The sequence below is a fragment of the Hippocampus zosterae genome, chromosome 16 (assembly GCF_025434085.1).
Source record: "Hippocampus zosterae strain Florida chromosome 16, ASM2543408v3, whole genome shotgun sequence".
Classification (NCBI taxonomy): Eukaryota; Metazoa; Chordata; class Actinopteri; order Syngnathiformes; family Syngnathidae; genus Hippocampus; species Hippocampus zosterae.
The window spans coordinates 7777785-7799851 of NC_067466.1; the positions used below are offsets into that span (position 1 = coordinate 7777785).

The following is a 22067-nucleotide window of genomic DNA, read 5'->3' on the forward strand; positions in this document are numbered from 1 at the left end:
TCTGTCATCCGTGGCCTGCCTGCCACCGTACACAAACTACAACTGCTGCTACAATGGGATCAGTGCCCGGGAGCTTGGCACAATTCCATTCTTGCAAATGTCATATTGACCGTAGATGTGGGTGATTTAATCAGTGTATGAATTAGCCAAGGGTTGGGGTTAACTCTACCAAGATCCCAAGGTTGGTTGGTAGACACTAAAAGATGTTAGGTTGTTTTCCGAACCCACTCACGCTGATTTTGAGCAAGTTGGGTAACCTTAGCCAATATTTTGATCTGGCAAGCGAACATTTGATTTTAAGAGCTGAAGCCACTCGCCATATTGGACATTTTGTGTAGGGTTAGGGTTAGGTTAAGTAAGGCGGCCTGGTGGTTTAGTGGTTAACGCCTGGGTCTCAAACTCAGGTCCTGGAGGGTCGCTGTCCTGCATGTTTTCCAAGTCTTCCTGTTGCGACACACCTGATTCAAATGATCAGATCATCAGCAAGCTCTGTGCAAGTCTGACATTCAACCTGTTCATTGAATCAGGTGTGTTGAAACAGGGAGACTTGGAAAACATGCAGGACAGTGGCCCTCCAGGACCTGAGTTTGACACCTTAGCGCGTCGACCTCACAGTGCAGAGGTACAGGTTCAATTCCAGCTCCGGCCTCCCTGTGTGGAGTTTGCATCTTCTCCCAGGCCTGCGTGGGTTTTCTCCGGGTACTGCGGTTTCCTCCCATATTCCATGTGAGTGTGGGTGCTTGTTTGTCTGTGTGTGCCCTGCGATTGGCTGGCAACTGGTTCTTAATGTCCCCTGCCCACTGCCCGAAGATGGCTGGGATAGGCTCCAGCATCCCCCATGACCCTTGTGAGGATAAGCGGATTGGAAAATGAAGTGTAAGTAAATGTATTCTTCGAAAATATCGATTGTAGCAATGGGTTAACAACAAAACTGGCGTCGTCAGATAACTCAGCATTTGCTTGGTTCCTTTCGGACACAGCGCTGGGTTTACTATTTCACCCAATCTGGGTTAGTTTTAGCTCAGAGCGTATAGTTGGATGAGTGAGGAGGAGAACTTAAATGACAACTCCACACATATACATTAGGGGATCATTCGCAGTCTAAAATGTGATGAACTAGTTAGAATTCCACCTTGGCTACAAATAGATCGGATGATTCCATCATCGTATGGCAGGTTAGTTTTCCCTCAAACCCCCCCTAACAGCTTTACTCTTCCTGAGCAAATGGGAGCTGGCGAGGGAATAAAGTCCAATCAAGTTGATGGAGTGGTTTGGGACTGACAGGATGCAGATCATGATTAAAGCGGTTCCTGGCTTCACACTTGGGCACGAGTGGAAGTGTCTGGTAAAGGAGGTCAAATATTTCATCACCGGCACAGCGTGTGACGCACGGTGTCTTCCTCTTTACTGCTGATTTGTGTTTCAGAGAGTTTCTACTCAATAAATGTGTGAAGGCCCGCAGCTGTATAAACATGTCGCTTTGGACGGTGGGGGTAACCGAATGCGATTTTCACTTCAAGTTGTGATTCCCTTCACGAGCTGCATGGTTCCTGCAGAAATGAGCGTGAGGTTCTGCTACTGTGAAGATCTCACGCTGACTAGCTTGAGAGTCACTAGCGAGAGGATGTCCTGCAGTGCGGAAGCCGATTCCACCCACCAAGAATGTTAATTGCCTCTCAGCGTCTAACTTTGGATTCGAAGAGGATTGTCAGTCATAGTTTAATCGTTTCGAAGAGTACTGCTTCACTTCATCTTCATTTGTCAGCAAAAAGATGATTGGGAATGCTCTGCCTTGGTACATGTCACGAGCACACTCGCTAGTTAACCCTTTCATACACCCTGTAACCCGATAACATGATAAGCTGTCCGATGTCGTAACCGCTGTCCGTGAAAGGGTTCAACAACCATTAGCATCATTCAGCTCAAATGAACCGGTACGAGTGCTCCGATAGTTTTACTAGCTAATTTCTAATCAAGCTAACGCTAACAGTTGCTTGCTTGACAACCACAACCGCATTTATTTGTATACAAAGTTTCAGATAGCGTCAAGAGGTCGAATAATCATAGATACTACAAAAGAGGTTTGACAACATTTGGCCGAATACGATAACCTTTAAAATTCAAATTTGTTTGTCAAAATCAGTGAGCCAAGAGTTTATTCTTGTAACTCTGAACTGGGCCGGCGACTACATTTGCTTCTCATTGTTCTACTGTGCAGACTTGGCTGCGGCATTGCCCCTTATTGTTTTGTTTTTCTTTTCTTCCCCTCCTTAGTTAAAAATTAGAGAGCTTGGGGCAACATGTGTGTACATCTGATAAAAAAATAAATGTCCAGGAACTGAGGAAGGCTGCTAGCATGGGTCCTGATAAGACATTAGGCAGTGGGTCAAACAACCGCACCAGGAATGTTAGACACTCTGTCAGCACAATGCTACTGTAAAGCAATCAGTCGTGTGTATTTTAAGTCTGGATAACCTCACGTCAAAAGGAAGTATGCTGCTTCAAGCCAGACACACTTTGGTGTTCATCCATCCAACCATCCGTTTTCTATACCGCTTATCCTTTTCCGGGTCATTGGGGGAGCTGGAGCCTCACCCAGCTGAAGACAATGCTAAGGACTTGTCGCCGGTTAATCAAATAGTAGATAGAAACAGACAACCTTTTGCCCTCCCAATGTCCCTGAGTGTGAATTGAAGCTACGCTACCTGCATGCAAATGAACCAAAATACGATCAGTGGTGTTGATGTTAAAAAAAATTACCTTATCACACCTTGACCGAAGTGGAGGGCCGTGAGAGCTGGCTCAACCTGATGAGAGAAAGAAAATATTTATGAATTTATATGCCAAAAACAGTTTTGGGTAGTAACACTTTCATGCACCCTGTAACCTGAATGAATGAACTATTAATGGAAACAGTGTCGCTAAAAAAAGCAAGGACCCTCGAAATTTAAAAAAAAAAAGCTCATTGAAGCTGGAAATAGATGCGCTCCAGTGAGTATACTAGTTCAGCTCCGCCACTTTCTATAAATAGCTCAGTATGTGACGACGTACTCAAAGAAGGGGAAACGGCGCTCTGTAAAGTCAGCTGGAATTGATCCAATCAGAGGCTTCGTAGCGTGAATGTAATCTATAAATATCTGCTGTGGAACAACCCCTGTCGTATAAAAAGTGTCACCGTTCTTGGTCCCCCCCACCCCCGGGGAGACAATGTTACATAAGAGACCGCTGTTGTTGAAGTTTTCCTTCACTTCAATGTCTTGTACAAATTTGTGAAAGGGGAGCGACTATGTATTAGACTATGTGAGGTCTGTACCGGGATGTTTGCGAAGCATAAATACTTGGAGCTGGTGTACAATTAACCTGTGTGTGGGTGAATCCACCCGTTCTCCCTGGTGCTTGTCTTTATTAGGGTCATGGGTGAGCTGGAGCCTGTTTGACTTTGGGCGAGAGGTGTGGGTTCACCCCGGACTGGTTCCCAGCCAATTGCGGGGGAATGTATAGACAAACAGCTATTCACACTGATGCTTTCTAGCATGTTGGACCAAAAGTCAATTAGAGTTTTTGTGTGCGTTTTGAATAAAAAAATGATTGGATTCTGCCATATTTCTGTTGGATAAACTGATAAGAGAATGCAGCACTTTGTAGTCCCGTTGAGATAAAATAGATCAGACTAGTCGTGATAATTACTGACGTAACTGCCGTCTTGGGGCTTTGTTCTGCATATGTTGCCTTTTTGTGTTTTCCAGGAGCAGAGCCCACAAAAACCACATCACAGCTAACGTATGGCCGTCATAGACCTACTCCACTCTCAAACCTCTGTAAAATTATACATTTAATAATACACAGAGGGCATATTAACAGCTTGGAATGGAAGCCTGACAGGAGTACTTCAAAGTACTGTACATGAGTCTTTCCACAAACCCTTCCCGAACGTTTCCCCGTGGTATTACTTTTCAAGCTTTTACAATCGCTAATAGATTTTTTTTGTTTTCCATCTTAAGCGATAGCAAATGTTTCAATTCCCTTCGCGAGGTGGTTCGGCGTGGGAACAAGTACCAAACGGCGAAGAAGACAAAGAGGCTGACTGACTGGAGACAAGATGTCAGGCGTCAGACTGCCATCCTGTCTAAAAAAAAAAAGTCCTTCATCTTTAATAGGAAGGAACTAATTTCTGCGAGCGCAGGCAGCGGGGGAGTATGTCAATTAGATAAAACGTCAGACAAAATAAGCAGGAAGAAAAGAATACATGAAGTCATACCTCACCCTCTTGCTTTTAGCCTTTTAAGGCCATGGGGCAGCTGCGTCTTCACAGTGGGGTGTTAGAAAAAGAGTGCTCACTATAATGGGTGGCAACCGGTAGAGAAAAATAGATCAAAATAAAAACAAAAAAAAGATGGCTAAAACAGCAGGGTCAGCGCTTGAGGCTTTTTTAGCTGACTGACCTTAGTGGGTCAGTTTTGATCACGTACTGTACCACTGTTGGCGTTGTGTGTTAGCTCATTCCTGACGGCAACAGAGTATTGCTTTTACCGATTCCCTGATTTATTCAGTTTTCTCGTCTTTTATACTCAGGCATGAGCATTTTTAAAACACGCATTACAATTTATTGATTGCTGTCAGGGTCATGCTGGCATCAAAATTAGGCCGGGGAATAGTTGTCGAGGGGGGTTGTGCGGCTGCCATGCTCTGAAAATTTTTTGTTGATGAGCCATCACACACTGAAATGTAGCCGGCAAAGGGGTGCAGCCGTCACATGCTGAAACGTAATCATTGACGGGTTGTGGAGGACAGTTGCTAATGTCCGTGATGGCTAGGACTAGCCCATAAATACACTGGTTGTTCAGGAAAATCAACATATTTTCCCGAACCTGTCGATGGCTCCAAGCGGCCCTGATTGCTATATCCATTGTGTTGGTCAAGTAGGAGGCGTATGGTGGCCTTTAAGGGTCAATAGTACGTTATTGTTGTGGGGTTTTGAGTTCCTGGTCATGGAATGTGTTCCAACTATTTTTTTCAAATATGCTCAGTAAACCAGTACTAAACAATCATAATTTCATATACAGAGAGGAGGTCCGTCAGTCTGTCAATGTTTGCGCTAGAATTTCAAGCTAACCCACATGGGCCCAGTCCGTTCCTCGTCGGTGACAGCCAATCAGCGTTGACAACGTAATTTTCACGTCACATGCCGACATCGCGCAAGCCGACATGCAGCCGAATGATGTTGATTGGTGAAATAAAAATTAAAAGCCAGTTTCCATTCAAAAAGAGATGATGAGTTAGTTCTAAAGTGTGCCTAAAATGCTCAAAGCGGATTTCAGCACCATCATAGACGAAAGTGCTTCCGTATTCCAGCATTGCCAAGAGCCACTTACTGATTCTGAGCCTTCTCTCGGTCATCCAGAAAGAAGAGCGCGGTGGCCAGGAAGAACATGCCCCCCAGGACAATGATGAAGGGACAGAGCATGAGGGCGTAGCCCAGGCTGAGGAAGCGCCACAGCGACGACGTCGCGTAGCTCTGACGAAGGCTGTCGGAGATCTGCAGCGGGCAACACGCCAGAAGAGAGAGACAAAGAACAGCTTTAACGGATGCAAAATGGAGTTCTCTTGGTTTATACAAGGAAGCTGCATGGTTACTCATGAAAATAGATTCAAATCAACCTTCTGCATGATAGTGCAGATACCATATGGACAAAAGTATTGGGTCTTGGGTTCTCTCAGGCCAAACCAAAATGCATGCCTTGGTGAAATGTCTTCAGTCGAATAGAAAATGTCCTTCTCCAAACTGTTCCCACAGATTTGGATGTATAGAATTGTTCAAAATATCCTGGTAAAATGAAAACAGATGATGTTTGTTCATATACCGGTAGTGTCATGCCATGGGAACACACGCTCAAAGAATAACACCAAGAGGAGAACAGGCCTCAGTGTACCTCCATTCATATCTCAAACACAGTGACATATGTGATGGAGGGGCTCGTTGCTTTAAATAGATCGGTAATTATTCAGAGGCGTGCAAAAAAAAAAAAAAAAAAAAAAGGAACAAGAGCTTCTTGTTAGAGAACGACCGTTTCCAAGAGGTCAAAAGTTACTCTTGGTGAGGCGCATGGATTTTACAGTATGTTCACGTCAGCAAAATGAGATCCTCTATGGAGGGAGCTGGTGAAGTGCTGACAGGAGGACGCGTGCATACCGGGTGTGATCGTCTGTGTGCCCGGTGTTCATCTTCAGCAGCCCGCATGTGTGTTAGTGACGATTTCCTTCACGTGTGTTTCCCGCGACAGTAAATGATTGCCCTGAGCCGATGCAGCCTGGCTAAAAATACAGAAACAGCTGCCCGTTTAATTATATATATACTGTATATATATCTTTTTTTCCTAAGGAGATTGCTGATAGATTGTTCCTGGCGCCTCCCACCCGCTCTGCCGGCGGCCATGTCTCACTCATATAGAGTCTATAATGTGCGTCTGCTGGGATTCTGATGTAACAACTGCATACATGCACACGACGACATATTGGCGAGAGAATAAGAGACGTTGCATTGGAAGTGGCCGCTAAGTGATATCTTGGCGGAATTTTATGAAGGGGTCTACTAATCCATTAAAGCACAGCTCTCAAAGGCAAGGCCTGGGGGCCAGATCTGGCCCGCCAAATCATTTTATGTGGCCCGCGAAAGCAAATCAAGCATGTCCAGTTCCATGTTGCTTGCTAAAGTCTGAACCAAAATTTCACATTTTCATATATAATCCACAATAACAGTCATGATTCTTGACTTTTGATTTTAAAACTAGCTATTCATCAATTTGTTGTGCGCCGTGTATGCAATATGTGGAGGCGATTAAACATTTGTATGTTTTCCCCAAATTCATAACAGCCCTCCAAAGGAAACCATAACTACAATGTCGCCCGCGACAAAAATGAGTTTGACACCCCTGAATTTGAGAATGTTACCTCGTACAAAAAAAAATCCAAAAAGCTGCTCTGTCGCAGCTTTCACGCATGTTACTCAATCACTGGGGCGGCTGTATACTGTATCTGCCTGCGCTCAGTCAGCGTCACGATGACGCCATTGCACCTATGTGCGAAATCTCAGTTTAGGAACTGAGGCCGTGAGTAATGACGCACTTGGAGCATTGTGGCTCTTGTTGGTCAGTTGTGTGAAGGCCTGGGGCTTTCACTGCCGCAGCCAGATGGAAAATGTTGCGTGCTCTCGGGTTGAGAATTCTCATACATCCGAATGTAGTTAGATTATTAAATATTTTACTGTGCATTCTTTTAAACGTTGATAATGGAAAATGAGTCATTTTTGGTACTTCTTGGTAGTTTGCAGCAAATGGAGCCATTTATAAGAAGATAGGAAAAAAAAGTTTATTACACCCTAATTATTGATACAGTATATATCATATACTTGGTCACACAAAATACATTTTAATCCTTTCCAATCCATCCAGTTGTCATTCATCCATTTTCCCTGGCGCTTTTCCACTTTAGTGTCGCGTGTTAGCTAACTTTAAGCAAGAGTCAGGGGACACCTTGTTTTCAAATTGGACCGCAACTCCATCATTTCTAGTCAAAAAAATATGGCTGATCATAAATGAAAAAAAAGCAGTGTGAAAGAGATACTGTGAAATATTGTGACACTATTCTTCATCATTTAATTTAAAATCGCATCGGAACAACAATAAAACCCCTTTTTTTCCTAGTGTTGAAATGATTGGTTCTTCACATTTTAAGGGCTCAGTAAATTGTTAGCTTATGATAAAAATGTGCTACATGACTTGAAATATATTTTCAGTATTTCAGTATTTATGCGGAGCAAAGTGGCAAGGTTTATTTAAAACTCTAAATTGTTGACAGGTTTGAATATGAACGGCTACCAACCATTCCAGTCTAGTGACTTGAGTGATCGAAACTCGGACTTTTCATGCTCAGGATACGCAGTACAGGAAAGGCATGAATAGTAAAAAAAATAAATTAATTAATGCAGATTCTGAACTGGACCGAAAAATGCAAGTGGGATTTTCCTTCAGTCCTAATAAAGCGACCATTTTACTTTGATTCTAAATCGAGCATTCAAATTACTTTTTGTTTTTTGAAGAGCATGTCAACCACTGGGAATTCCTCCATTCTTGTTTGCTGAGCATTAAAGAAAAAAAAAAGGTGTGGAGGGGTGGGGGTGGATGGCGCTCCAGAACGGTTTGACAGCTGTGGCTAAGAATCAGTCTGATTCAAGAATCAAAGACTTCCTGACCAAGCCCCCTGTGAGCATTTCGTACAATTACACAATATGCGATGTACATCTGTCAGGAAGCTATTCCGCCGATAAACAAAGTGGACTCCGATATCCTTGATGTCACTACAGCGTAAGCGGTGACTCACGTTTTTGTGTTTTGTCATGCAAACAGTTCACTGTTCTTTCCTGTGTACTTTGATGAAGTTACATGTCAACTTTAGTTCTGGGCATCTCATATTTGGAATGACAAGAATGCTTGTTGACCAAATAAGGTGGGTCCTGTTTTACACTCCACTGAGCACAAAACACAAGTTTCATTCTTGTCCACCTGAACACTGTTCTGTGTGTGCGTGTGCGTGTGTGTGTGTGTGAGGGAGCCGCCGGGTGTGACAGTTAGAATAACTCTCTGGATTCTCGTCTTCTGGAACATTTCCTCGGAAAACCAAAACTCCAATGAAACAATGACGACTCAGAGCTGAGAGGAGCAAAGCTCACGTTGTGTCCTTTTGCACATTCCAGCTCACATCCACACCCTAGTGCAAAGCTCAACTTTTAATTTCACTGTGGGAGAGAGTCTTACCAGGCCTATTAGGTATGGACTTCCTGCATCACCGAGTAGGTGAGAGGTGAAGCTCTGGAACGCCACCGCCGTTGCTCTCCGTGTGGGAATCACCACAAACTGCACAGAGAAAGGGGCAATGAGCAACTTGAATGACCGTGTCAGGTGATGAAGATATAAATTCTCGATTGCACACGTATCAATGAATAATAAACCGATGAGGTGACACACCCCGTACATGTGAGTTTAAATCACTGCGATCAGGACGCAGTTTAAAAAAAATGCTTTGGTTAAATTATTTGATGGTGTCAGTCAATGTTTATATGTAGACACTGTCATGAGTGGTGTTTTTTAGATGGTATTTGACTTTTGGTTTGTCATGTTGTCTTGTTTTGGGTTGTTTTTTTTGTTGTTCATGTTTTGTCCCGCCCACTTTATTTTCCCCCTGTCTGTGCTCATCAACTGAGGTCCTCGTATCTTCCAATCAGCTCGCTCAGCCACACATGTCTTGCCCAGGTGCTCCTCGTTGTCTCGTCACTTTGCTGGTATTTAGTTCCTTGTTTTTGCACCATTTTTAGGTCATTGTGTTTGTTGATTCTGTTGATGTCAGTCCTGTTTTACGCCATGTCATGTCTTGATTCCGTTTGTAGTTCATTTTTGTCCGGTTTTGGTTTGTTGCTTTGAATGTCATTTTTGAACTTTGTTCATTGAGTTTTTGATTCCTTCCAGTACCTTGTTTACCTTTTTTTTACTCTTTTGTAATAAATGTGTTTTTTGAGAGCACTTTGTCCTTACTTACTTGAAAATTGTGCCACTACCAAGTATTTGAAAAAAGAATTTCTGTCGACAGAGCAATGTCTACTTGATTATTTTACATTTTATTTTAAAGGTACAACAATAACAACAGGGAATTGAGGGAATGGTGTGATATATTAAAACAAGACATGCGGCAAGAGGATTGGTGTCGTTCGCATTATGTCTACACTTATTTGACAGAATCTTCACGTACAATTGACACATTTATCGTAATGGTAAGAGTTTAATCCTGGAAAGTTTTTTTTTTCCATTATTTTCTATGCCATACGTATAATCAAAGCTACGGCATGCGGGCCTGAACCGGCCCCCAAGGAGGTTCGATCAGGCCCGCAGGATGATTTAAAAGTGAAAAAAAATTGCATAAAATACATGGAATGAATAATTTTAATAAGGTGCAATTCATGGAGTATTTCCCCCGCTGTTTTAATCAGAGTAGAAGACAACAACAATCTCAGTCTGTCACTGAGACAGACCCAACACAGCAGACGCTATCAAGGACATGTGAATACTTTATTTGTTACACATTTAATAGCACCCTCCTTAGTTTGTAAGGTGTAGGCAGGGATTAAATTTAAAATAAGGTATCCTTTATTTGTCTCACACTGGGGAAATTTACAGTCTACAGCAGCAAAATTGTTTTTCTTCTTTCTACCCACAAAGTGTTTGCTTTCACAAAGTAAATGTTACAGTTTCGATGTACACTGTTCAGTTACGTGCAATATAAATATAGATAGGTGGCTGTGTGTTTTTTCACATCACATCTTTTTATTTTTGATTAAGCAGCCTGACAGCAGTCGGTAGGAACGAGCGGCATTTAGATGAATTATGCACATGTGTAAATGGTTTAAGAATTCCTTTCTTCATAAATCTTGTTTAATCTTAAAGTGCATTACTATATTTTTCAATACCAATTACTTGTGAAGGTTTTGTGCCTTTGTGCAAACAGTGGGATCAGTTGCAATGCATACATGTGAATGATCAATGTAAATTGCACATTTGTCTCAGGAAATCTTAAGGTGCTTCATGAAATGTTTGGTAAACGATATGTTCATTCAATTTCAACAGTTTCGTAATGTTTTTGTGTTTCTTTAGACCAAACAAAGGAAAGACATATTTTGGTTATTTATAGCAGAGTATGGTATAATCTTTAATGGTCTGGCCCACTTGACATCTACCGAGGCCGTACGTGGCCCACAATGTGAAATGAGTTTGACACCCCTAATTCTATGGCATGTATGTTTGTCAAAAATATTGAAACCTTAGTATATGGCAAAATGGATTTTGTTCCGCTGTCTCATGTTATCAAAAAGAGAAAACTTCCAAAATGAGAAAGAGAAAGGCCAAAAGAAAGAACCTTGTTTCACCACCCGACTAAGTGATTATAAACGATTGGAGAACATTTACACTCAGGCGGGACGAAACAAAGGTCGAGTTTGCCTGAGGATGAAAGGCCAAGTGCGCGGAAAAATACATTTGAAAAAAAAAAAACCCAGGTTCGTGCGGACATCTCATCCGCCCTCACAACTCAAAATACAACATGGGTATTTGTAATTAAACTGGTAAAATAACAGAATTCCCGGAGACGCCAAAGGGTAAGTATGGGTTTTGAGTACTCACCATTAAAATGTCTGCCGTTATGGCCCAGTTCAAGAAGAGCAGCGTCTCTCCTATGAAGATGCAGACCTAAATAAAGAGGACAACATTTAGCATTATATAGCCGCCGGGGATTAAGAGCGACCGATTTCCACTGTGTGGTTTGCGAGACACAAAGCCACAAGAAGACTTGTACATCATAGCTGCTGTGTGTGGGCATGCCCTGCTATAATACAACTGCTTGGGTTGCTGTGGTTGGAAAAACATGTTATTAAGATTTGGCTCGATTGTACGCAAAAACACGTAGGTCTTCAGTTTGATTCCGATGAGACAAGCCGAAAAACTGCATGGATGATAACGATTATATGCCTTGCCCGTGTATATGTGTGTGTATATACAGTATATATATATATATATATATATATATATATATATCCATAGTTTGACTCTAGAGCTACTTTATGTTCTTTTGATGTGGAGCAGTAAACTTTGAATAGCTTGTTTTGGTCATATATACAGTAGATGAAAGGCGCGGCAGCAGCTGCAAATTCTATTTGGCGATGTTCTTAAAAAACAAACCCATTGGGGTTTGTTTGTCAGAGATCTATATGGGCTTCTTTTGTGTGGCACAGTTAAATCCCTGGCTCTTGACGTGTGTTTTCTGCCGAGGAAATACCCCACTGTTCGTGCGCCAGACCTCCGGCGGTACCGCACAGCTACAGAGGCGGCCGGACACTGGGGATGGAGACACGGCTCTCGTGAAAGCCCAGATGCTGTTGACCGACACGTTGCCTCTCAAGAGCACGGAAGAAAGGCCTTTGATCCAATTAGCTATGTGTCGATGATACAACAGCTGCGAGATGTCAATCTGTCTCGACAAAGCAAAGCTGACTGCTACCACCGTGTCACACTGCATCATATCGCGCATCTGTCAAGCGCCGATTCGCGAAACCTGAGCTGATCACTTACAAGAGGGACTACACTTGCGAGATGAATTGACATGTTAACAAGTGAGAGGTCTGAGAAGATTTTAGATTCTGGTGGGAGTGGAGTTACGCATTTTATTCCATGATTTTTGTATATTGTGTTTTTTTTTCCCGCCCTGCACATTTTCAAAGGATGTTTTTGAAACCCCAAAACACACAATCAAAACACATTGTCCATTCCGAATGATTTAACGACTGACTTGGAAACAGTCACAAGAAGGACTCATGCCATGTCATCTGACTCCTTTCATTTCCATGTGTATGCAAAGTTTTCAGAGCATAACGAGACCCTCTCAGAGCTGTTTTTTTAGGTGTTTATATTAGGTGTGTAATTTTTTTTAGGTGTGAATATGTTTATGGTGTTTAGGTATGTATACGTTTTATATTTGTTTTTATTTTTAATATTATATTTTTTAATGTTTTGTTTTTTTATGTTTGTTTTTTTAGGTGTGTATATTTTTATGTACAATATATATTATGTGTATATACAATATTAAATGCAACGTGTGAAGCAGACAAACTAAGTGCTGTCACCATGCTGACAAGGAAAATCAAAATTTCATTCCTCCGAGTAGCTTTTAATTACAGTATGTGGAGCAGAATATTGTTTTTCTTCTTGTTCTGTTGTCATATCTGTCAGGAAACCGAGGCGATGCCGAGGTGAGCCAAGGTAATAGTTTAAGGAATTAGGGAATGGGAGACGTGTGTTGCTTGGGCAAGAGATCATCCGTCTTTTCCCATTTTTCCAACGTTAGCGGCCAGACTGTTGAAAGTTATTTCCTGTTGGTTTGTATCCGATAAGAATAAGAAGTGAGTCTAGACCTGCCAGAGTTCATTGTTTCACGGCCATGAGTGTTAAGTTGCAGCCTCTCCGACTTTACAGAGCAAAAAGAGGCATACATTCTGCATTTTTTATTTATTTATTTATTTATTTTTATTTTTTTTTTCCAAGATGGCGCCCGAGTAGGCAGCCTTCGGCAAGTGCTCTTCAAGAGCCTTGCTTTTTTGTTCTTTTTTGCTGTTTTTGTCTTTTGTTTTGTCACATGTTGTTTGTTGTTTGATCGTGTGGACCTGATATGGACTGTTTTCAGCGCTTTTTGGCCACGACATTCGTCAAAGGAGCAGTATCTGTGCTTGGTGGTTGCGCCTTCTCGGCAGCACGCCTGTACCAGCACAGATTTTGATTGGGACGAATGTCGGCGCCATTGACTGTCGGTGCTGGACAGACCTGGGGCGCTTGTGTTTTTTGCGCCAGTAATGGGCAGCATTTTTCACAACCCCGATTTGTTCAGTGGCTATGTCAGCGCTGTTGGACAGTTGGCGTTGGTGCGGCTGGATGGATGGCCGCTGAAGTTGAGGATGAGGAGAGAGGAGCGTTGGCGAAGAGCGCCGATGCGTATTTGGAACCGTGAGTCGCCGCTTGGAATTGAAATGGATTTCCATGGGACAGGAGAAGTGAACCAATCTCTTTTTTCGTCAATGGATGCTACAGCTTCTTGTTGACTTTGAAACTTAGCTTGTAGCCGACGTGTGCACATTTTGAGCATGACGTCTCTGATCCACTGGTTAAAGGACACTTTGATTCTCTCCTCTTTCATCTCAAACCGCTTCAAACAACAAAGCGTGTGACGGAAAAGTGGTTAGGACTGCACGACTGTCCGTGTTTTATGTTAGGTGTTGTGTTTATTATTTTACTTTATGTTAACTGTTTTGTAAAGCGCTTTGTTACAGCTGCCGCTGTTGTGAAAGCGCTATATAAATCAGAATGTATTGTATTGTATTGTATTGTATTTTGGCATTTATGTATATAACGTTTAGTTCGGGCAGCGGTCCCCAACCTTTTTTGCCCGGTTTAACGTCAGACAATATTTTCAAGGACCGGCTTTTAAGGGGTGACAGATAAATACAACAAAATAATATGATATGATCCACATGAAAACTGTGGTATTTTGGAAACATGATAATAAACACGAATCATGACACGAGAAAGCTCCTATCTGGCCGCAACACTCTCTGGTCGCTATGGTCACGTTTAGACATGCCTTCAAAATAAGATACACCTCAAATTCAAAGTGCAGGAAAATTACGACGTACCGTCACCGCCTATTACGCAGGGTGGGCTTGGTGCGTGGGAATCTCCCGTTGCGATAAAGCCGTATTTTAAGGATTACTCCTGATACTGTCTCTTAACATACGGTAGACCACGGGTGTCAAACTCAATGCCCGGGGGCAGATGTGGCCCGCCACATCATTTCAAGTGGCCCGCGAAAGCAAATCAAAGTTGACAACTTGATGATGTTTGCTCACATCTGTACCAAAATTTCACATTTTCATATGTAATAAATCAGTGACATATTGAATGCATTTTGTGACCAAAACTCTCATTACAGTTACTTAAACAATAATTGAATAAAACATTATTCTTGACTTCTTTATATGGTTTCCGTCGTAACGGCCCTCCAAGCAAAATGGTAATTATAATGTGGCCCGCGAGACTGTTGACACCCCTGCTGTTACAGAGAATCCGCTAACTTTTCAAAATAAAATATCTTTCAGATTCCGAAATAAATAAAACGAAAGTAATGTGAGTCCTTCATTCTTTTGTACGGCTTCGCACCAAAGACCCCACGGACCGGTACCGGTATGCAATCCGGGGGTTGTGGACCCCTGAGTTAGGGTATCCGAGGCTGTGGTTTTGGCAGGATTCTAACTTGAATTAAAATTTTTCTCAACGTGAGTAGTGTTGTTACAGTGGTTAAAACAATTCCACTTCTAGTTGTCAACTCTTGATATTTCTCTTTGTCAAGGCTTTCTTCTCTTGGGGTACATGTCGACTGTTTAAGGGTGGAAAGACAAACAAACGTTTGGCCGGCAAGTTCCATGTGACTCTTACATAAGCTCCAATGATGTTCTTCTTTGCCACGACGAAAATAAGGCAGATGAAGATGGCCGAGCCCAACATGCTGACGGCGCACACGAGGGGGTCGGCACGCTCTGTCTTCTTCCGGCATAGGCGCGTGGTGGCTGCCCCGATGAGCACACCCAACAGGCCCGTGATGCACGTGATTGCCCCAAAGACAAGACTGGATGAGAGGAGAAGAAGAGACGCGGGGGGGGGGGGGGGGGGGACAAAAAAATAAAATATTAGCGTTGCTGTAGTATTCTTGGGCCAAAGTTTGAATTGAGCATTTCAACATTTATGTTTCACCTCTCTGTGCTGCTGCAAATCTCTTTGTTGTCGCACGGCTCTGCAGTCGCAGTCTTCTGCACCACCTGAGCTCTGGCAAGGTAGATGGGAATCCACATCCCGAACGCGCCCGTCGCGAAGGAAACGGCGGCGGATGCCAGGGATGAGAACACGTAGCTCCGACTTGACATGGGGAAAAAAACCACACATGAACATATTGGTTTAGGGGGGAGTTGTCAAACTAATTATCATCACAAGCTGCATTGCAGTTATGGTGGGACTATGATGACTATAAAAATCATTGAAATCACGTCTAATATTATTCCATTATACACAACTGGCACTGCAATAATCGTTACACTCAATATATTTTTAATAACGCATTGATTAAATTTGAACCCTTTCATGCACCCTATAACCAGATAAAATGATCAGCTGTCCACTGTAGTAACCGCTGTCCCTGAAAGGGTGAATGTGCAACTAACGTGACATTTGCTTATATTTTTTTTCATGAGAGGGATGGTATCCGTATGAAAGGAGTCGGCCAAACGCCAACAACATATAAGTTAAGTGTTCAATTGCGGAATGACTCAAGACAATTTCAGTGATCCCTCACTTATCGCGGTTAATGCGGACCGAGACCACCCGCGAAAGAGGGAAAAAAAAAAAATATATATATATATATATATATATATATATATATATATATATATATATGGCGGCCCGGTAGTCCAGTGGTTAGCACGTCGGCTTCACAGTGCAGAGGTACCGGGTTCGATTCCAGCTCCGGCCTCCCTGTGTGGAGTTTGCATGTTCTCCCCGGGCCTGCGTGGGTTTTCTCCGGGTGCTCCGGTTTCCTCCCACATTCCAAAAATATGCATGGCAGGCTGATTGAACACTCTAAATTGTCCCTAGGTGTGAGTGTGAGTGCGAATGGTTGTTCGTCTCTGTGTGCCCTGCGATTGGCTGGCAACCGATTCAGGGTGTCCCCCGCCTACTGCCCGGAGACAGCTGGGATAGGCTCCAGCACCCCCCGCGACCCTAGTGAGGATCAAGCGGTTAGGAAAATGAATGAATGAATGAATATATATATATATATATTTTTTTCAACAACGAAAAAAATAATAATAAATTAGGTTAGGTTGGTGTATAAGTAACAAAATACAGAAAACATAGAGGTGAAATGTACATATTGTATATGTTGCTCTATGTGACATGTGAGAGTCGGCAAAACAACAGCAAGTTTTGCTGACTCTCACTGCCTCTTTCACTGTAGTTCGATCATGCACTGTAACTCTTCATGACAAAGTATCATTGCCAAGTACGGGTTTGGCATCCATAAAACAGCCTTTTGGTTTTTTCAATTAAAAATGTGTCTTGTTTGTTCAAAATTGTTGTCATGCAAACAAACAGCTCCTGTGCTAAATGGTAATAAAATGAAATGCGACTTGACTTGACAGTTTTATGTCGGGAGACAAAAATAACACGCTATTAAAACAGTTTTCCAGAGTGACTGAATGTAGAAGGTTGTGTTGGCCGACACTCACACTGTCGCTCCTCCGATCAAGGATATGGCGCCTCACCTAGAATATACTTTGCAATAAACCCCCGTCGCCAAGTAAACTTTATGTCGCTGAAAAAGCTATTTTAAGAAATGTGGCCACCAAAGGTCATACCGCGACAAAAGTGCACACTGTCACACATCCAAAGCTGCCTTCACTCACAGTCGAGCAGTGTTACCGAGTGGCGGCGAGTGATTGACAAAGACTCACTGTGTCTGCTGTTGACATTTCCATGACTCTTAATGGATTCTGCAGGTTAGCCATGCAAGAATGTTTTTTTTCAATTTTCATCGACAACTAAAACCACCAGCATGCATCCATCAGATCCGCCTGTCTCCCCGTGCCGATGCTTCTCGGAAGCGTTGACGCGAGGCACGATTGGGATGCGAAGCGCGGATGTCATTTCCGATCGGACGTCTTACTTCTTAGCAAGAGTCTTCATGTCACACAGCCAGGACGTGCGGGTCTTGATTCGTCCCCCCATCTGGTCGGCACTCCCTCGCTTTGGCTCGGGCACAAAGAGCAGGATTAGGGCTGCTGCAGTCATCCCCAAAACTGGAGACACCTGTAGGAACGGTTGTATAAAAAAGACCTGCCGTCACATTGGAATCAAAGCTGAAGGCAGGATAGTTTGGATGAGTACACATCAGTGGAAAGGACAAGGAACGGTGTGTTTAAAAAATGAATGGATGGCCGCTGTGTTTGCTGATACGCTTGACATCCAAACTTTGAACACACGCTGCTTTCTCCGCCCGGTGCTGTCCTTGTGTTTGTGCGAGATGGTAACACCACAAGTTACTATACTCATTGTATCAACCGACCACAACTATATTAATACCGTGAAATATTCGATTGATATTTATCTAATCGTCTGTGCACGTGAATTTGTCATAAAAAATGACACTTTCACACTGTTTCATTTCAGATTCCAACCTACCCATTATATATCAAGCGGGTTGTGTATATTAATACGGTTGTGTTTTCACGACATTGAAGGTGACTTAACCTTTTCATACATCCTGTAACCCGATAACATTGTAAGCTCTCCACTGTAGTAGTAACTGCTGTCCCTGAAACGGTTAAAGTAAGTGCACATGTAATCAATATTTTCATTTGTTTTGTAATTGTGTTTATTTTTACCTGATGACAGTGTTGGACTTATTTTATTGACAGTAGACTACCGTACTTGTATAACACAAATGAATTTTTGATCACATCCAGATATAATGCATACCTGTCAGCTTGTACGTTTATTTTAATCATTTCAAATCATATATGGCATATTATAACTTTTATACAGGAAAAAAAAAACAATTGCGAACCGATCTCACAAACACCATTTTGGCTCAAATCCAGAACGTTTCACCTGCTGGTAGCCAACGACAATGCCGTCGTCGATCGCTACTATTGTCGCGGCAAATTAGCAAAAGTAATATTCGATTATATATTGTTTTACATTGCTGCGTACGGTCGGATTGATAAAGCATGATGCGCGCATGCACGGTAAGCCGTTGTACAGGTTTTTGTTGCTTTGTAAGGGGAATCGTAATCATTTATAAGGGCAGCTATTGGCCGAGGTTGACAGGTATGATAATGGCGCATAGTGTGCCGTTATATTCATCTAGTATGACGAAGCAGAAAAGCCGATGATACAAAAAAAACCCCCAGCAAATTTTCTTCATATCACCTGAGTAGCTTATGAAACTGCTTCATAGGCATAAATGGTGCGGTGTGAAAAAGTGAGTGCTTTGAGGCTCGTACGTGCGGGTTATGTGAGCGTCTGCAAGCCGGATGTGGTTGATGTTGTTTATTTTGCAGATAGCTGTGGTTTCTGAGGGTGTGAGGATAACACACATTGATCACTTCCTTCTTTATAACTTCTTCTCTCTCTCTCTCTCATGAATATTAATAATATTAATATTCTCAGAAAAGAGGCATCCGTCTGGACTGTGCTTTTTATTGCAAGGATTTCATCCTTGCAATATTTTTTTATGCATATTTACAGTATATTTAATATATTTACTTTCTTTTTAAAAATGACCTTCATAATGATTCAGCGGGGCACACTGTGACCTTTAACCCCTTGACTCCCCCGCAGGGCCCATTAGACACTTCCTGTACGTATGGATGGTTGGCAATCCTCAATACGAGCAACTGCCTCCCCCCACCCCCGCCCATCATCCCCTGCAACACATTTCTATGACTCTCTTATTTGCCGTCCACCTTTTGGCCAAACAAGGAAGGTTGCAGGAACACGGCGGGCGAAAACAAGCGGAAGCTCGGTCCAGTCATTTCTACTGACAGCAGGATACCGCTGCTGAAAACACGTTTCATGCTTTCATATTTGTTTTCCTCCCCGCATGCCGCGCCACTGACTAATTGGCTTTCGGATTGTTCTGTTAGAATGTCACCGTGGCCACAGTGGAACAAAGTGCCCTACTCATTGTGTTGTTTTTAAAAGTTCCACCAGGGCCGGTAGGAATTGACTTCCTGTTTCCCTGAAACTGAGCAAACTACCTGGATGTAATATCCAGGAATCCAAAGAAATCCTCTGTGACCCGCTGAAGGAATGTTTATTTTCTGCCGTCAAATGTCAGTTGCTTCATTAGAGGAGTCACGGCCTTACATTGTTTCGGTTTTTTTTAAAAAGGTGACCTCGAAAGTCTGCCGCACCCGCGGAATCCTGTTAGGTTTTTCACAAATTTGTTTCCATGACAACTGCAATGCAACTCAACATCTGCAGTTTGATGCCTCACACTGACTGCAGTTGCAGTCCACCCCCCCCCCCGACCCCCCAAAAAAGCAGGAAGACGCCAAGTGTTTACATTTGCACTCATCCATATCTCCATAATCTCCAGCAACAACTGTTGTTCCCACAGAGCAGAGAGAATTTATGTGTGTGAGTATTGTGTGGTGCGTATGTATTCAAGTGGAAGTTGTTTGAAGTTTTTTTTTAACTACAGTAACATCTACGCCTCGATTGTGTTTCAAATTGTATGTTAGCGTGAAGAAAATGACATGGTTCGGTGAACAATTTGATGTTTAAATACATATTGATGAATTTTCTTCTGTTTTATATGTCGCCCGCATCTATGTCTGTATGTATGTGAGGTTATATGACGTCAAAGAATGTTTGCAAATAATGTCGTTTAAAAAAAACATTTTAAAAGTGTTTATTAAAGCATGGGGATAGGTTAAAACTGCAGAACAGGATTATATTTTGTTCATGGTCTTGAATGATCAGAATCAAATGTTTAAGTAAGGAGAGAAATCAAGGGTCTGTCCAAAATAGAAATGTATTAAATTAACTGAGGGCGGCCCGGGGGGTCCAGTGGTTACCGCGTCGACCTGACAGTGCAGACGTCGTGGGTTCGATTCAGCTCCGGCCTCCCTGTGTGAAGTTTGCATGTTCTCCCCGGGCTTGCGTGGGTTTTCTCCGGGTACTCCGGTGTCCTCCCACATTCCAAAACATGCACGGCAGGCTGATTGAATTGTTCTAAATTGTCCCTAGGTGTGAGTGTGAGCGCAGATGGCTGTTCGTCTCTGTGATTGGCTGGCAACTTGTGCAGGGTGTCCCCCGCCTACTGCCCCTAAGACAGCTGGGATAGGCTCCAGCAAGCCCCCATGATCCTTGTGAGACGATGACAAAGTGTGTCTTGCATTGAAACTTAGTACGTTGTAAAAAACGATTTGGACAATTTTTTTTTTCCAGAACAAAATACTATCTTTCAGGTCCAAAAAAAACAAATTAAAGGTACATGAAATAAATAAATAAATAAATAAAAGTACATGCTATTTCCAATTACAGTTTGGAACCAAGTTTGCTTTCAATCATAGTCATTTTCGCAAAGTTTTCTGAAGTATGCTGGAGGCTGTGTCAATGTTGTGTGTGACTTGTTTAGCCTTTAGCTCTCTTTGCACTGTCACTTCCTTGCAACGTCCACCGGCCTTGTGTGCCCCCCACCCCGCCCCGTGCGTCCGACCCCTCTGAACCCGGATCCATGACGGACCGACCACAATCCCTCAGGAGGGGCTCTAAATCCGTCCTTGTGTGGCTTTGTTTGTGTGTCTAATGTAGCAGTCTTACCCTCAGTGCCCAGTGCCAGTCTCCTGCAGCTACCTTGGCGCTGGTGCCCAGGATGTAACCCAATCCGCTGCAGGAAAACAACACAACTGTCGATTAGCTACATGCCACTGGCACACTAACGTCATCTATATATGAAGTCTATGACTCATTGCACTGAGTTTGCTCACTGTTTGTTTTCCAGCCTTAGAACTAAACACATCCTGTTTGCAGCCTGATTAAAGAGTCGACTGTCTGCGCACTCGATGTTGATGAATACGAACCTCGCGACTGAGCTAATTTGAAAAGAGTTGCGTGTTTGGGTATTGAACTAGCGCAGGGTGTGATGGGATTCATTAAAAAAATATTTGAGGCAAAAGTAGCTGTGATAAGCCTATTATGATGAATACAAATCGGCGTCTAATTGACAAAAAATAATAGCCTGCAAATTCACTGAGGACAAAGGACCAATCTTATCAGAGCGCATGCAGAGCAAGTCTGGAATGTACAACACTGTTAATAAATCTGCACATTAGCGCCAGTTAAACTAGACCCAGGATGAGAGTGTCCACATAAAAAAAAAAGGTGGAATAAAAAAAAAATCCTGTGAATTGGATATAATTCTTGAGGTGATTTCCTTTTTAAACAATCACAACAATGTCACCTATTAACTGCACTTTACTCAGACCAACCCTTTCACCTTCTATTGTGTGTGTTTGTGTGTTGCCGGGCAGTTTAGCAGGACCCGCTAAACACACTGCCCCGAGGTCACTTTAGTTTTCCCTTCTCTATTTACAGTCCAAAAAACATCAGGAGTACTCATATAACGAAACTCCCCACGGCCTGTTTTATCAGAGGATAATGTAACAAATCAACTCTTGCGTTCTTATGGCACATTATATTGATGTCATTTCAATGAAATGTTACAGCGTACGAGTTCTCCGTCTATTTGCATCTTCTTGATCGCACAGTCGGATTCTTCATGCATGAGCTCCGCATGCTGGTACGCACTGTACTGTTCATAATGTTAAATCTCCAAGGAGTTTGTCTGTGCTCCATCCACCGTTTCAT

General features: G+C 42.7%; 2 protein-coding genes across 2 annotated transcripts in view; one reads left to right on the forward strand and one right to left on the reverse strand.

Annotated features, from left to right (window-relative positions):
- Positions 1-22067, forward strand: part of ube2g1a (ubiquitin-conjugating enzyme E2G 1a (UBC7 homolog, yeast)) — a 99601-nt gene that overhangs the window by 16456 nt on the left and 61078 nt on the right. The gene's annotated exons all lie outside the window — the stretch shown is intronic.
- spns2 (SPNS lysolipid transporter 2, sphingosine-1-phosphate) overlaps positions 1-22067 on the reverse strand; it is a 61219-nt gene that overhangs the window by 3227 nt on the left and 35925 nt on the right. Inside the window, exons 5-12 of the mRNA XM_052047892.1 lie at positions 21021-21087; positions 17356-17498; positions 15393-15554; positions 15078-15267; positions 11223-11288; positions 8811-8909; positions 5373-5536; positions 2761-2807 (exon numbers count right to left, since the gene is read on the reverse strand). Of these exons, the coding sequence (XP_051903852.1) occupies positions 2765-2807; positions 5373-5536; positions 8811-8909; positions 11223-11288; positions 15078-15267; positions 15393-15554; positions 17356-17498; positions 21021-21087 (934 nt within the window). The 3' untranslated portion in view covers positions 2761-2764. The remainder of the gene's footprint in view (positions 1-2760; positions 2808-5372; positions 5537-8810; positions 8910-11222; positions 11289-15077; positions 15268-15392; positions 15555-17355; positions 17499-21020; positions 21088-22067) is intronic.